Source organism: Oxyura jamaicensis, chromosome 1, assembly GCF_011077185.1.
Source record: "Oxyura jamaicensis isolate SHBP4307 breed ruddy duck chromosome 1, BPBGC_Ojam_1.0, whole genome shotgun sequence".
NCBI lineage: Eukaryota > Metazoa > Chordata > Aves > Anseriformes > Anatidae > Oxyura > Oxyura jamaicensis.
Genome location: NC_048893.1, coordinates 116,452,362 through 116,469,695, shown reverse-complemented (window position 1 = coordinate 116,469,695; position 17,334 = coordinate 116,452,362). Strand labels below are relative to the sequence as shown.

Sequence of the window (17,334 nt, the reverse complement as noted above, 5' to 3'; positions counted from 1 at the left end):
AAAAAAAAAAAAAAAAAAAAAAAAAAAAAAAAAAAAAAAAAAAAAAAAAAAAAAAAAAAGTTATGCCTTTTTTAAGATACCTAAACTTCAAGTCTATTTAAATTCATCAATCAATTAACTTGAAAATTTTTTGGGAAAAAATGCATCCCATAATCAAAGCACAAGAACTGTAAAAAGGCCGTTTTTCCTAAAAGCCAAATTCCTGCTTAAATGGAAACTGGGTCCCAATCCTCAGTGCAAAGCTGCAACCCAGCACTTGCATCAAAAATTTAGAACCTAACTTTGACGGCACAATATTTATATCTAAAGCTCACAAGACCAGCCCAATTTGGCCTCTGCCTTAGGCAAAAACAAAACAAAACAAAACAAAACAAAAAAAAAACTATTTTCTATGGTTTTATATGGGTTCTTAGTTTTCCAAGATTACATCTGCCTCTCCCAATGGCATGGAGTCTTCAAGTACCATGCTTCTAGGCCGCTAAGGTCAGCAACCGGACCAATTGTCTTTTCTGAATGCTCTAACTGACCACAGATGCAATCAGGGAATGACAACAATACAACCACACTCAACATCAAGTTTCTTGCAGGGTTTCACAGCAGCCAGGTTATTAAGAGTAGCCACCCACAATGTATTCACGGAGCCACATTATCTTTGGTGAGGTTAGCAGCTGTATTTCCTATCTACCATCATCAGAGTTGTAACCACATCCTCCTGCCTGTCCTTATTTTATCATTCATTCCTGACATTTTCTCTTTTCTTTCATTAATGACATTTTCACATAAACTATTTAAAATGACACCAATAATGTTGCAACATTTCATTTATTTGCACTTATCTGTGCAGAAATGTTTCTGTTGCATGCTTCCACACTCTTCTAAGAGGTGTTTTGTAGTCACCTCAACATGTTTTTTAAAGAAATGGCAGATAATCTCAGCTGCTGAGAAGTGTATTTCATTTCCAAACTATATGTGTTTAAACTATATAATGTGTTTGATTTTCTGTTTTAATTCTGATCTTTATTCTTATGTGCAGAAACACTCTGAATAGGCCTCAGTAACAGATACTTTGCAGTTATATGTGCAGTAGCATTTTTTAAATCGTAAAATATTAGCCTAATAACAACAACAACAAAGCATCAATTACAGTGTAAGAGTTCCTATAACCAAACCATTCCATTGACAACAGCAGGTATTGATGCTCTCACTGGAAGATTTTATTACGGATTACAGGAGTAAAAACCACCACCAACAAAACTTACATTTTTTGGAGGGTAAGCATTAATGTCTTAATATTCTCAGATCTGCCATATATTTCTTGAAACAAATCCATAAACCCCAAAAAGCATTTAGGGGTTAATTGCTAATGCAATTCTTTCTGAAGACACCACAGCATTTTTTAAAAAACACTACTGCACGGTAAATATTAATCCAATCACAATCTAATTAATAGGATTAGAGATTCAAATGGTCAAGCTTCCATTGACTTCCCAAACTAATCAAGTTTATTACATTTTTTAAACTTAATAATCCAGCTAACAAAGATAAACCCATTTACTAAAGCAATTTTTGAATACATTACACATCCCTTTAAGGCAAACTGTAGTCTAAAAATTATGAAGAATACCGATAAAATGTAAATAAGATCCAGCTAAACTCAGATAAATTTTCAGTACAATTATATGTGTGCAGCGCATCTGCATTTTAAGAACATTCTGTTCAAAAAAGGTCCATGGAACCTGATTATTCAGTTTCTTCCTCTCATATGAGTCTTCTCACATATTCAGCTTTCCTAGTGCGGTATGTTTTTGGTGTCACCAAACACAGGTCACAGGAGCATGTCAAGGAAATGAACAAGCAACAAGGAAATAGAAAATTATCATTGCTCCTCAAACATAGTGAGCACTGTAGAAGACAGAAGAGATGAGATCTGGTTGATGGCAGGAGACAAAATAATTGAATCACTGTATGAACTCTCAAATAAATAAAGAAAAAAAAATGAAGTATTTTTTCCAGATTAACTTGGTTGATACCTCCTCAAAGACTGGAATTCTAAGCATGGAAGTCTTTGGAATGGATGACCTTTAAAATTGGTCCTTAAAAACAACCGTAAATTACATAAAAGGAAGGAATTTGGGGAACCCACAAATCTCTCTATGAGAAGATACCTTCTCAAGGAGAATTTACTTTGACCTTGCTTATAGTTAACAGTTCTGGCAGCGGAAGCATCAGAAGATGTCTAATATATTCAATTCCTTCCTGTTTCCAAGAATGTAACTCTGCTTCAGACACCACAGTAGTGGTTAGATATATCTGGGTTTCCTGCCCTACGCCTCCTTCAGTGGACAGATGAAGCTATAGACACTTGTCAAGCTCAGCACTTTCTGAAAAATTGTTCCCTCTTGAGTGAGTGTGGCCAAAGACTAGTCAAGTAAAGATCTGTAAACGGACTCAAAAAGCGCTGCTACACTCTTTCAGCTCCTTCTTTCTGTTACTTCCTCTGAGAGATACTGCTAATACAGGGAGCTAATGCCCTATGTCCACAAAAAGACTTAGTAGATAAGAAAAACTTTGGGGTTTTCTGGTAGAATTGAATTACAAATTCAGATGATCAAATACCACAATTTCTATAAAAACATACTTCTATTTATTAAAAGGTTTGCATCAAGATTACACTTTTCACTGACTGCTACTGTACTTTTCTGGTAGTTAAGCACCTAAAACATACTGAACCTACTGAAACAATCTTCTTAAACAAAAGCTGTTTCAAAGAAATAACAACTTTAATTAAAGAAGGAAAAAGAAAAAAAAAAAAAAGCTCAAATCAATACAACGTAAGGTGTTTTTTTTCCCTCGGTTGTCTCTTATTAATGAACATCCTGACCTGGAGAGGGCACTCTGTGACCGTGCTATGTATTCTAGTGTGTCCTCATTAACCACCTTGTATGTTTTAACCCAAACATGCCTGTGATCCTACCAACCCGATTAGCCAGTACACATTTTATGTCAACTGCAAATGTATTAAGAAAGGAAACCATATGGTGACATGGTCATCAGTTCAACCCTGCTACATATATCAAGTCCTATATCCTGCAGCCATGTTTTATTATTAAAGATTGTATACTATTCGATGCTTTTCAAAGTACAAGTCATGTTTAAAAAGATAAAATGTGGGAATTATACAGTACTGTAATAACTGGCAAAACAAGTGTTGAAAGTTTGCTAGTGATGGTTTCTTCATTTTCCTTCATAGTAATAACAATCACAATCTAAAAACGTTCCTTTGTATTGTGTTGAGGGAATTAATATTGATTATACACCCACCTGAACCGTTCAAATTTAAATCCCAGAAATACAGAATCACTGTTTTTTTCCCGATATTTCCTCCAAAATTATATATCAAAAACACTACTAACTACTTTAACTTCTAGTGTACATGATAAAATCATACAATCAAAACAAAAATCAAAACATGGAATAACCCCTGTGCTAGACAAACTTTTAAACATAATTTAAGGCATAATTCAATGACAAAATGGCAATTTGGGGAAGAAAAACCCACATCTCTCTTTTATAAGAATATTCCAGATACTCCACAATTATCTGGTTTGCTACGTTCTACTACCCCTCAGAGGCAGACTACTGAGGATGTGAACTACTGTTCTGAGCCAGTCTGGCAAGTACGACAAGCAAGTCTCTTCAATAAGGAATAAAAGAATCCTACAGGTAATAAAACCATCACTTTTTTTTTTCTTTTTTTTTTTTACACAAAACCTTATAACAGCATAGTGCCTTCTTAAGTAGGCTGTAAGAAAAAGAAGGTAACTATATTTGTACTTAGACTCAGCTCGCAGAACTTCCAAATTCTTAGAATTAATGGCTAGCATCAGAACTACAAAAATGTGTGACCACGGTACACTTAAATTAAATTAAAACTCTGGGCAACAGATTTTTTCACTAAGAAGTCCAACACTAAACTTCTTTGCTAGTTACAATATCAGTCAAAGAAAACTGCAAGGGCCCAAAGGAAAATAATTTTTCTTCAAATTTCTTTTTTTTCCCCAAAGGAAAATAATCAAAAAAATATTTCTCATTTCACAATAAAAAGGTCATCTGTATGCCAGTGGTTTCAGGGAGGTAGAGTCAGGCTCAATTTTTGCAGGATTTCCAGATGAGAGGCTGAAAATTAAGATCTCCCATCACACAATCAGGCTTGTTTAAACAGTAATGGGTTCAACAAGTCCTCATTTTCACTGGTGATAACCAGTTTATCTTCATATTAATATTTTAAGGTGCTCCATTTCTCTCACTCAGTTGTTATCCTAATCCCTTTTTTTCATCCCCCTCCATTACAAATTTCCACTTCCTCAGAGAACCTGGCACGCACTGTTATCTTCTTCCTCTTAGATGCTTGCCCTCAGCCCACCTTTTAATGAGAGCTTCGTCAGATCCCATTGCAATCTCGTCAGAACTTCAACTCTTGGCTCTAAGGCAGAAATACAGACCTTCTTACTATATCCTTGAATTAAGGGTCTTTTTTTTTTTTTTTTTTCAAGTTCGGGAAGATGTAGACTTCCCAACAGGTGCTGAGCTCCTGATCAGTCAGAGGTCCTTTGTTCATTTACTGTAATATGGCATCTGTAGTAAAAGTTGCATACTACCAGCATAACACCTAATTAATACCTCGACACCGTAGGAAGCTCTCATTCTGTTAACAGCATGTTCTCAGAGAGCTGTATAGATATTCTATGTGGAAAAGTAATATTTATCAAGTTGATGGAGTAGTTACTGGGTACCTATTAAATGCTTTACAATCAAAACTATTGATCCTTCAAAATCTTTAATTACTCTTACTCTAATTTGCTACACTGTGAAGCTTGATAATGTTAATATATGGCTGAGAGGAATTCATAGCTGCTCACACTTAATGCTACCCATACTGATTGATAAATTCAACCATATTGGCCTTGTTAAAAAATGAGTGGTATCACTACTTTGTAAAGAAAAAAAGAGGTGGGAATATGTAGAGATGGCTTGGAGAACAGACACCAACTCCTTGTAGAGTATGCTTCTCCTCACAATGTATATTGCCTAACTGACTTAAAAACTTAAGAATAAGACATAACATCAAACTTTGACAACAATGTTGCACTGCTAGTAAATGAGATTAATTTTACCTCAAAACATAGTAAATCTATTCAGTATTTGTATTTTCTAGATGATCATCACACAAACAAGTGTAATTTCAAGAAAAACTGGATTATTGAAACCACAGTATTAATCTACATTTGTCATAACCTTCATGAAAATAAAATTATGTATAAGACAGTCATTCTTCTTAATATCCTTCATTGTGAATATGCAGAACATTTACTGCAATTTTTTCTCATGGGATTGTTAAATCAATAATAATAAACAATTACAGAGTATATTATATATAAGTTTTCCAAATACGTGGAAGATACGGTACCACGTTTTAGAGAACCTCTCACTGATAAAATCTCCCAGTGTGATACAAAACCACACAGATGACTTTCTCTTTCACATAACAGTTTTAACAACTATGGCCTCTATAGTTTCAAAAGTAACGAATGTCTTATTAACTACCTTTACCAAGAAAACAATCTGGGAAGCACTGATTTGTCTCCGCTAACCATTATCTCGTCCTCTTACCTGTTATCAAGGCAGAATGATAATACCCACAGGATACAGATGAAACAGGTTTTCCAACATCCACTTGACAAGGGACACAGACATAAGCTTTATCAGCCAAGCCAATCTGACCTTCTGAATTATCACCCCAGACAAAGAGCTGCCCATCCTCTAAAATGAAGACACAGAAAGTTAACATTTCAAAGCAAAACTACGCTAATGAAAAGTTAATTTACCTATTTAAGAAACATTTCATAAGCTCCGTGTACACCACCACTAAGCATCATTACCACAGGGACATAAAGTGATATTTAGCACAATGCAACAAAAAAGTCTGAAGTATGAGGGTATTCCCTAATCTTTTCAAGAGTGACTCAGAACACTTAGAGATCCATTGATTTTAGACCTATAGCACCAGTACAAGAACATTCCTATTAAAACATTCCTTCAAAAAGAGGAAGACTGAGAGTATAAGACAATTCAGTTGCCAGAGGTCAGCATGGAAACATTATGGTGAATTGGAGGCATATTCTCATTTCTAGTAGCACGTCACCACCTTCCTGTTCTTCCAAACCTATTCTCTATTCTGACCTTGGTACTCATCTCCCTTATTCTTTCCTTATCTTTCAGTTCTCTTCACAGGTTATTATACTGCCCAGCTTCCTTTTTTTTTACTTGAACTATCACAATAGCTGTTCCAGGTTTATTAAGACCAGCCTCTGGTGACACAAAGACCAATGGCAGCAATAAGAAGCAAAACCAGGTAGTGAACAACGTGAAAAAAATCTCAAGAATTTCCTAGAAGAGATAAGGTCTTCTCTCTGCATATTTCTTACTGGTAGGAAATAAACTGTGAATAAAACAACTACCATATACAAAGCTACTGAGATGCTGCTTGGCACTAAAACCATTCAAAGTTCATTTACAAATTTTACGAGAATGTTAGCAATTGTCACAAAAGAAAAGCCGGCTAACATCTTTCTTAAATACTCCTCTGCTCTGTTGCTTTCTGAAGTCATAGCCTCAATAATTTATCCTAAACATGTACAGAAACAGTTGCGTTGTAACAAGACTTGAGAAATTACAGGGTAATAAAGGACTATGTCTGAATATATTTTAACTGTGTAGACTTCATCAAGTCATGATCGTGTAATTTTGCATTGGAGAATTAAGTCATAGGTTAGGCCACTCTCAGAATTTGTAATGACCCTTTTGTGTAGCCTAAACCAGCAGACCAAAATAACTCTAGTGAGAAGCAGAATTAGAGAAACTTCGTTTCTGTTAGATTCATGTTTTAGAGCTGCCTTCCCCGGAAATTAATTGGAGTTTTTCCCATTTGAGAGTATTCATACCGTCCTTCCTTTGTTTGGATTCTGTAACTAGTACAGAATGAGACCCATTGCAGGCCATTGCCCATGGAGAAGTTCCATTCTCACAAAAATTTTAACAAGTTATTCAGCAGCCACCCTTTACCACATTGTGCTGAAATAGGCAATTGTCTATAAAATAAAATAAAATAAAAAATCTTAGGTTTACTAGGGAAAGAAGACAGGGAGGCATAGGAAATATACACATATATGCAGGCAGAGAGAGGGCATAAATGTTTCCTTGGAACACCAGGCTCGAACACACATAAATAGATTTTATTAGCTGTTGCTCTTACCAGTTACTGCTGCCGAAGTGTATGATCCAGCTGCTAGCTGTTTGATCTTGTGCTGGTTGGTAAAAAAACTAATTAAATGAAATGTGGTCCTTTCCTCTGTGTCACCTAATCCCAACTGACCTTCACTGTTACCTCCAGCAGCATACACATTTCCTTTTTCTGCATATAGAAAAGCACATGTAATACACAGAATGAGGATATTCTCATCAGTGGCAAGAAGTCAGAGAAATTGCAGCAAGTAATTTAATCTTCTATGGAAAAATGTTACAGAGAAGTCGGGGTCTACTGCCCTGAAATATTCTACAGTTGAAGCCAAATGTTCTTGTAATTAGCAGGGAGGTCTTCCTGCACACATTTATATCGGAATAGTCTAGAGACCTTACATGTCTGTGAACTGAGTGTGTTCAATCATTTTGGAGGCTGATCTGAAAAGCAAATATAACATGAAGTTCTGCAAGAGTCCTGATAAAATTACTACCTGTGGCCCTAACAGCTGGAAGCAGCTCCTTCACTAAAGAATTTATAGTTTAATTAAGATAAAACAGGGGAAGAATGGAGAATGATGTCACAGGCAAGAAAATTAAAGTTATATTAGTACGTAAATTCAAGAGATACATAACTTGATAGTTTTGAACAGTAGGAATGAAATACATTTTTACTTACATTTTTATTAGAAACCTTTTACTCATTTTAATATTTAAATCACTTTCATTAACTAGCTTTTATTTTGTTTTAGAATCTTAAAATTGAAGTTAAAGCTGATGATTGATATCTAACTTAAAAGAACTTCAAAATTTATATTTTTAATTTTAGTATGTTTGGTATTTAAAGTGCTTATCTACGATGAAAAAGACAGGGCTCATTAATAACACAAATCCAGTCAAAAACGTGATAAGCAACTGACATACAATTTACAAATGGTCCATGCTATATAAAAGGTCACAAATTATTTAGCCAGGTTGTACACTAAAAGTGACTAATATTTACGCTGTGCAGTCTTGCATACTCAACTGTTATTAAAATGTTGTTTTATTCTAATAGGCCTATTTACAGTGCTCACGGTTTCCACATACGTAAATTCCCTAATAAACAAGCAATCCTCTTTATCACATTACTGCAAGCTACAGCATTGCCACCACAAAGATGGCTATTCCATTACACAACTTTTAGAACTGTGACAATAATTTGCATCAATTCTCTGTATACTCTCTCCCTAAAAATGTATTTGTTTTCAATTTAAATTTAAAGTTTATTTACTTATATCTTAAAGTAACTTGTTAGTGAAATTGCAGACTACACTGTCTAACTAAAGTGCAACAAACTTTGAAGGCTTCCAAATGTAATGTTCTACTCTCCTTACTCAATTACAAAACTTCACACTAATAAAGATACATTCCTTGTCAAAGGTAAATTTGAGCACTGATATATAAAACACTAACATACCTATAAAGGTAATAAACATGTAATATTGGTAATTGTTAGCCATACCTACGTAGGCAACAATTTTTTTCATCTCTATACTATTAGTAAACTCCTATGCCACATTATTTTCTAAATGCATTGCATAGAATAATTCAAGCATTCAAAGAACTGGATATCAAAGAACAAGTTTAACAGCCCATTTAGCTTTTTCTTCTTCTTTCCTGAACACTCGTGGAGCTACCAATGTAATTTGGCATTAAAACAAAAGAAAAGATCTACCTTCAATATGTACATAGCATGGTACATACCTGTGTAAACTAAAGTGTGGTTTCTTCCACAAACAGCAAGTTTTGTTTTTTCTGGTTTTAAAGCTATGAATTAAAGGCAAAGAAGAGGGTAAAGTTACAGTCTGACAGCTGGTTCAACAACAAAATGTTCTATGCTCTAGAGAAACCTATGATTTTTTTTTCTTAGTTTTACCTAGAGAATGATTACAAGATTAGTTGGCCATTTGATCTTAGCAAATCACTTATTAAATCAGTATTCTCCTAAGAGAAGAAAGCAGACATATCTTAAAAACTTATAGCTGCTATACTCAGGATAACTTGATGATGACTAGTTTATCCAAATGCCACATTCCACAGAATTTACCATTTACAGGATACGCCTCAAAGAATACATCAACCTTCAGTGCAAAACGCATGCTTAGATCTTTCTTCAGTTTTCATTAATAATACTGTTCTTAATTCACTCCTTCACTTCTCCCACTATTTTAAATCTTTAAAATCATACCTTTTTTTTGTCCTGCCAACCATACCTTCCCTCACTATGCACATCTACTTTCTTGCTAGACTTTTGCTCTGTACTGACCTTTTATTAATCACTAAACTCACAACTGGTAAAGGCAGTCTTACATGGACTACTGCCTAAAATAACAGATTTTGCATATACCATCCTGACTTAATTTCAGCTCAATTACCACCCACCCATGCATATCTTCTATGCAGCCAGGTCACACCGATTTACCTTATACAATACTCATGATGCTCTTAAAACAACATTATTTTTACATATTTTTTTCCACTGCACTGGTCCATGAGAAAGGCAACAGCCATCATCCCTTTCACAAAAACCTTTTCAATGCTTCCAAATCAACCTTCATCAGCATAGTAACGTTCAAATTTAACTCCCTTCTCCTTCATACTGAATAAATCTACCTACATAAGCCTGAACTCTCCCTGGTATATCATATAGACACAAACAAAAATTGTGCAAACTCAGAATCCTACTTATACTACCCACCATCTACTGTTTATATCAGTTTAGAATCATAGTATTTCCAGTATTCATTTCTTCCTAAAATTTAATTTACTGCTTTATATCCCACCACTGTCTCCTACATCAGCCTGATAAGCTCAGCAGAAGCCCGCGCTCCCTAACCTCCCACTTAGGCTAATCAATCACATCCAATGAGCCATGCAATATTGACAGCATTGCTGGCAGTTTTTCATAACCAATTACATTAGTCTCCAGTTAAACTCCAGAACTATTTTGTCAGAAAATGTGCAGCCACAACTACTTGGCCCTGAGCAGAAGCTGAAATGTGTTTTTGCAACGCCTTTCCCAGAGCCAACTGATGCCTGAAAGCCAGTGAGAAAAGCTCCTCCAGGTCTTTCTTCTGCTGCCTTCTGCCAAGAGAGGAAAGATACCCCCTTGTGACTTTTTTTTCAGTGGAAACCAGGTCTTTTTTGAATTGCTGTCATCTCTCTGGTGTTTGTTTGTTTGTTTATTCTCCATTGCAATCTGACAATAAAACAGAACTTGATACCCAATCCATTCAAGCCAAGGTAAGAATCCATCTCTCACATGGCTGACAGAAGATGTGAACCTGAGAGCAGCTGCATTCTCCCTCTGAAGGGAAATAGAGAGGAGCAGATAAAGAATAGTAGAATAAACTAAATTAGGAAGAAAACAGCTTGAACAAACACAGTAATTTGTTTTCAAGCAATAAACTAACAGATCGATCTGCTCACAGAAAGGATGAGGATAAACATTTAAATGTGAAAAGGAATGTGTTAATGGGATAGATATGATTTGACATAAGTAAGGGGATAGGGAAGAAAGAATTAGTTTTGCTTGATAAGATAGAACTGGCTAGGATAGATTCAGAAGATAAAAGAATGCAAACAAAACATATTTTACAGCATATGAAGGAATATGGACATTCATTTTACTGTTTTTCTACACTTCATACAAATATATTTCCATTTATGCCTCCTCAGGCACATCTTACACTTGCTAAAAAGATGAAAAAAGATTGGATTCTATGTATCTGAAGTTATTTTCAGACACAAAAGGACCCAGAATCTGGAACTGAAGGAAAAGTAGCTGGGTTTCCTTTTAAACTATCTTTATGAGCTTGTGCAGTAATATGCTACACATGATGAGTAAAGAAATCAGAGTCAGTTACTCTGGAACTGCATCTGATAAAGCACTTTAGCACAAGGGTAACCTTTCAAAAGGACAAAAGAAAAATTAAACAAACCTTTAACACATGTTGGTTTGCTGACAGTATTCTTTGATCCTAGTCCTAATTGGCCCCAGTTGTTACTGCCGAACATGTAAAGTTTACCATTCCCTGAAAGAAAAGGCACCGTTAGAATCCGTATGAGTGTTTGAGTATCTCACACAAGATGAGATGGTCATTCACACACTATGCTATTTATTATTTCCTTTATAACGAAAGATTCAAAATTAGGCACTTCCATACCAAAGTGTAAGCAATAATTAACATCCTTGTGATTTTTCAGCCTAAGAGAAGTGATTGCATTGTGTATGTATCCAGTAAGAAAACCCCTGCCAGAAGAAGGGACAAAAAGGCAGAACAGACATCCTCTCCTTTATCTACAGCACAGATAATGCACTCGTCATAAAGTAAAAAGGGTGTACCCTTGGACAGACCCTGTAAACGCAGGAAGCACGGTCTCTATAGGGCTTCTTGTAAAATAACAGTACATTTAACTGAGCACGCACACCTTTTACCTCAGAGAAAGGGATGAATAATGCAGCTATATAACTAACACAAACAAAATTCTAATGTTTGGATTATTTTATTGTCTATTTGGGAGGAATGGTGGTTCTTTTTTTTTTTTTTTTTTACTGCTAAATCTCTTCTCTTAGAATGATTTACAAATTTGCACTTCTATAGAACATAGTTTAAGATACATTTTCAAATATGTTCACAAGTTGTATGGGTTTTCCTTCGGACATATGAGGCCTACTACAAGAGCCTTTTTGCTTCTCTGCACCTTCCATCATGGATTAACCCAGTACTCCGCATATAAAGAAGAAATGTATAAAACCACCATGCAGTCAGGGAGTTTTGTGTGCCTAAATGAAAACATTAGATTAGAAATCTTCAACAGGTATAATGCTAAAATCTTATTTCAGAAACCGTTATGACATAACATTGAATTTGCAGGTTTGACCATTACCAACAGTGAACTGTTGCAATTCAGAATAATCCATCATTTTAAAAGAATGGTAAATGAAAAGATTATTTTTTTTTCATCAGCCATGCAGATCAGACTGCCAAATCTCACTACTAACAATATCTCAAAATGAATTAATCTTATTTCATTTGATTTTTTTAACCATTACCTTGTGTAAAGCTCTGAAGTTCACATCCAAAGACAAAACCTCTCTTTCAACATAAATCTTTGCAAACAATAGAATCTGATTTGTCAAAAACAACCCAACACCACAAACACAAAAACCTTTTACAACTGTTAAACCAAGATTGTTTACTTTTGCTCCAGCTCTGCAGGTCTTTGTACGTTAGATTCCATCACGGAGCTGTCATGTAAATAAACTCCTGGTCACCCTAGCCATCAGTTATCACATGAGCACAACACATTTCCACATAGCAATGCCAAAATATTCTGGCTGTTTGTACTTCAGTAGCACAGGTTCCTTGTGAAGGTTCTGAATGTGATTTACAGAGACTTTGATAAACGATTTTGAGATTTTTAAAATACAAGCATACTGTTACAAAAATCCACTTATTTTCTCAAATATAACCACAAATTTAAAAGAAAAAAAATAAAATACTCAAAACTGAAACTTAACTAGTAACTAGAGTCTCAATCCAATTGTCAGATTTGACAATTTATGGAATATTGGGCTATGTGTCAATATTACATCTTTCCAATAAGTTGAAAGGGAAAAAATTTGGAGGTAAAGGCAACGCTTACCAAATTTTACTAATAGCATTTATATCACCATTCCAAGTTTGGTAATGCAACCGTGCCAAAACACATGCAGAGGTGTGTCACTGAGGGCAAAACATACCTTGACAGAGAAAATTTGATTAGCAAATGGCATCCTACTTTGTACCCCTACTTTATACTCTTCAGATGCCTGTGACGATGGTAGTACTCGTGGGAATATGATGCCAAGTTGCCATAATTGAGTTTAATCACATCCTTTTTTATCTATTCAGAATTCCAGCAGGTCATGCTTTTAATCCTATAATCTGCTTTTTCTTAGATCAATCTTTAAGTTCTCAGACATTGCGTTACAAAATCAAGAAGCTTAACAGATGAGAAGATTTTTTATACGTATATTCTTTCCCAGCTGAGTGACAGCCTTTTGTAATTTCAGGCTTCCCCGACTTAGCGTAATAGAAAATAAGAAAATGGAGACATAGGTAATTCAGACAGTGAATAAAAACTAAGGCACTGCAGAGTGCCATGTCAAATGCCTGTAATGAAGCAACATTTCTGGGACCCTGTACCAAACCAGGTTTTAGAACAGGCATAACATGGCATCAAAACTGGCCAGGAGACAGTACAGAATTTTGTATACAAAATGCCCTATTTTCATAACTGAATACTGAGTAGTCTCTAGTCATCACCACAAATCTATTGTGAAGTGAGAACGACTTTCACAGCAGGCAAATAGGTAAGGATCATTTCAAAACCTTGAGAACTCCCATTGCACTTGTCATTTTGCATCCATTTTGGTGCAGATGCACACAGGCCATGGCCATCTCCCATAGGGAATAGCAGGCAGAAGACTGGTCCAGCTCAGTAAGATTACGATTCTGGGCAAAAGAAGGGATGCAACAGGGTATTAAGAAAGGGACTACTTGGAGTGTTTTGGTGATGAAAACATACACCAAATACGAGCCTCCACCCTCCTTCTGATGCAAGACTGGGCTATTTCTCCAAAGTATTTATGCACTGGCACATCACCAATGTTACACCAACATTAACTCCGAGCTATTAACGACAGCAACGAGATGCTTACATCTTTTGAAACAGCAGATTTTGTAAGAGACTTCAGGAAGAGGGTACTAACCAGGAAATTTCCCATATGGTGGCTGCTACCACCATTGTGATTCCTTAGAACCCCATTTGTCATGTGCAACCCTGGTTCATGAAGCCTGGCCATAGGCATTATTCAGCAGCTGGGGAGTACAAGCTGAAAAAATCTACATGCTTCATAGTATCAACAGGCAGCCATCCATCCCTATCACCTTTGGTTTAGGCATTTTACCCCTTGCTTTCTACATGGTATTAGTGTGGGATAGAGATAAAATGGGGAGAGTACATACAGACTTTGAACATTATGAGATTCTGTTAAGAAGCTGTACTGAGTATTTTGGACAGAGTATCATATGCCAGGCGTGGTGATTTTTTGTTTGTATTTATTTGTGCTATTTTGTGAATAAACTCTGAACAGATCGTTTAAAATTCATACAGAATTCAAATACATCTCATGAAAATGGGAATTACATCAATTTTCTTAGGCAAGTCACAATATTCTCAAAAGTTTTATTGAGTAGTTAAGAGCAGTCACGTTCAGGATATTGAGCGTCATACAAACAAGAACAGCACAGTATGTTGCTTGCTCCTACACGTATCAAAAAACTAACACAAACACGTAGTAATCTTCCTCATTTTCCCCTTACAGCTGAGTACAAAAGACACAGGAGTCATGTTCTGATGGCCTGAGAACAGATGGAGTTTTAAGTCCAAAGACCTGGAGGGATTCCAATGCCTCTTTTGTGCAAACTGTTGAATATTTAATGCCTTACATAACTTGAAATTATATGCATACTATCTTGTTGTGCTTCTGCAAGAACCTCCTTGAACTCCTGTTTTCCCTTTTCATACTTCTTTCTTTCCTTTTACCCTCTTGCACTGGGGGCATCAATTCTCTCCAGAGCTCTGAGTCCAGAAGATACATTTTCTGCCATCACCATTTCCCCCCTGTGAACTGGATCGGTCTCTTCCATCAAATGTGGGCGATCTGCCTAGGATACTCTAATTAAGGCCAATAAACAATAAGACAGCTGTTAAGAGGTTTGTAGGAAAAAAATATTAATAGAAAGGTACTGGGAAGAGATCTTTAAAATATGGTTAATGTCACTTACTTCATACCAGCTCCAAAGAGGATGAATATATCCCTTTACAAAGCCTACAGTTACAAAGGATGCAGGGAGTGAACTGTCAGTGAACTGTTCTTGGGCCAAAAAATGGGGAATGGGGCAAGAAATTTTGTTAAACATATTACAAGGGATGCTGGAAGAAAACTGCTCAGACAACTGCTTAAAAAAACTGCTTGAACGTTTTAGTCAAGATTGTGCTTAAGGCAGAAAGAAAATGAGGAAGGAAATACAAAAATTCAATCCCAAATTCCAAAAGTAGAGGAAGAAGTGTTTCCCTGACTAGCTCAACAAGCCAACTCAACGTCAGCAAGAAACTATCACGGATTTTTTAGATTCCAACATACAGCCATGGTATGTAAATTAAATTTATTTTGGACTTAAAATGCTAACCTAGAAAGCCAAAGAACGTTTTATATTCACTTTACACTTTTCTCCCCAGAAGTCATATGGGAATACTGATGTTGGATTAGATGAAAGTATTTGAAATGTTCTGAATATTTTGTCTGAATGCTGAATATTACTTCCTGTACATTTTCTTCATTTGCATTTTGTCAACATTCAGTGCTAGATGTCGCTGCCTTTCCTGCCCAAAACCAGCTGTAAGGAATGTTTCGAGTCAGTTTGCATGACAGTTTTGATTGTTGAGACATTTTAATATAAATCTGATGCATTTCTATCAGATTTGAATCTACCTCATATTCCCACTGTCCCCTAAATCCATAGTTCCCCCTACTCTTCCAGTGGGTGGAAAAATAAAGGAGTGTGAAATGCTGTGACCTGTAAAGACTGAAAGTAGTATGAAGCATGCAGTACACACCTGCTTGAGATACCTTCCCTTCCTCAGTGATGTTTGTCTTTTCTTTCTTCCAAGTCAGGTTCAGATGGATTACAAGGAACTCCTGCTTTTCCACATGGTCTGCATCCTTCTCAGTAAATTCATTACCACCATGCACTTCTGTGGCTCTTTTATTCCAGGTGTTATTGCAGTTCAATGTCATTCACCAAGGGCTTTAATTCCACTGTAACATCCATCTCCATCTAATGGCAGAAATGTGTGGTGCACATGTGCATGCACAGGTGTGAAGAAAAAATGAGGGACAAAGATTTTCTCTTTTCCTTTTTTTTTTTTACCATTTGTATGACTCCTGCAGTTTCACTCCCTTTGTTCAGCGTTGGTCACTATTTTACCCTCACTTTTGCTTATACTTCATTATGTACATGCTGAGGGAGTTAAAGGAGGCAATTTATATTGACCACTCTGAAACTGAGAATAATACTAGTGTTATTTCAAACTGGGTGTGGGCATATGAAGGGATATACCAAAAAAAAAGTCAAGAGGAAAATTTCACAGTGCCCTGGGTTACGTTCCGATTAATTTCATGCAACAGGCAATTTAATAGAATGGGTTTAATCCAGAAAAAGTGTGAAGTTTTGTTCAAAACATAATCTATTCATGCATAATTCATCTTCTATGAAGTTAGGCTTGAAAAATTCATTGTATAATTTCACTTCAAATTGTTCTGCAGTCCATGAAATCTATATTCTTCTTTTATCATGCTTGGAACTGTTCATTCTAAAAAATCCAGCATTTTCAACTTTGCTTGGGGATATAGCGGGAAAAAAAAAACCTCAAGAAATTATTTAATGAGCAATGACAAAGATACAACACTGGGTCCTGATGAGGAATAAATGTACTTCAATAAAAAACATCCTGAAAATATGCATAGGAGGAATTTCATGATGAAAAGTCTGATTATCTATCTGAAGTTGGTTGTCAACATAATTAACACGTGTTTTCATTGCAGAAGAGTAGTCTCTTTCACATAAGATATTGAATGAACTCTCTGATGAGTATTGCTTCCAGCATTTCAAAGGAATGAAAAGGAACATCAATAAGGACAGTTCAGTGTATTGCTCCTGAGCTTCTCTGAATGCTTTTGCAATTTATTTCTGATTTCCACAATACAAACCTATATACTTAAGATTGTCTACTGGACACCATCAGGTTTACAAGAAACGTTTAAGCTAAACAAGGTCATGCTTATTTTAAATCCAACATGATACATTCAGTTATTACAGACTCACTCATGGCAGTTCCTGGGCATGTCTTGTGAAAACCTTCATTGACTCCTGTTAACTTCAAAGG

At 35.8% G+C, this 17,334-nt stretch overlaps 1 protein-coding gene across 1 annotated transcript in view; it reads right to left on the bottom strand.

The window, feature by feature from the left end:
* RPGR (retinitis pigmentosa GTPase regulator) overlaps nt 1-17,334 on the bottom strand; it is a 64,128-nt gene that overhangs the window by 44,746 nt on the left and 2,048 nt on the right. The window contains exons 3-6 of the mRNA XM_035333461.1: nt 11,280-11,372; nt 9,043-9,105; nt 7,313-7,471; nt 5,671-5,820 (exon numbers count right to left, since the gene is read on the bottom strand). Coding sequence (XP_035189352.1) covers nt 5,671-5,820; nt 7,313-7,471; nt 9,043-9,105; nt 11,280-11,372 — 465 coding nt within the window. The remainder of the gene's footprint in view (nt 1-5,670; nt 5,821-7,312; nt 7,472-9,042; nt 9,106-11,279; nt 11,373-17,334) is intronic.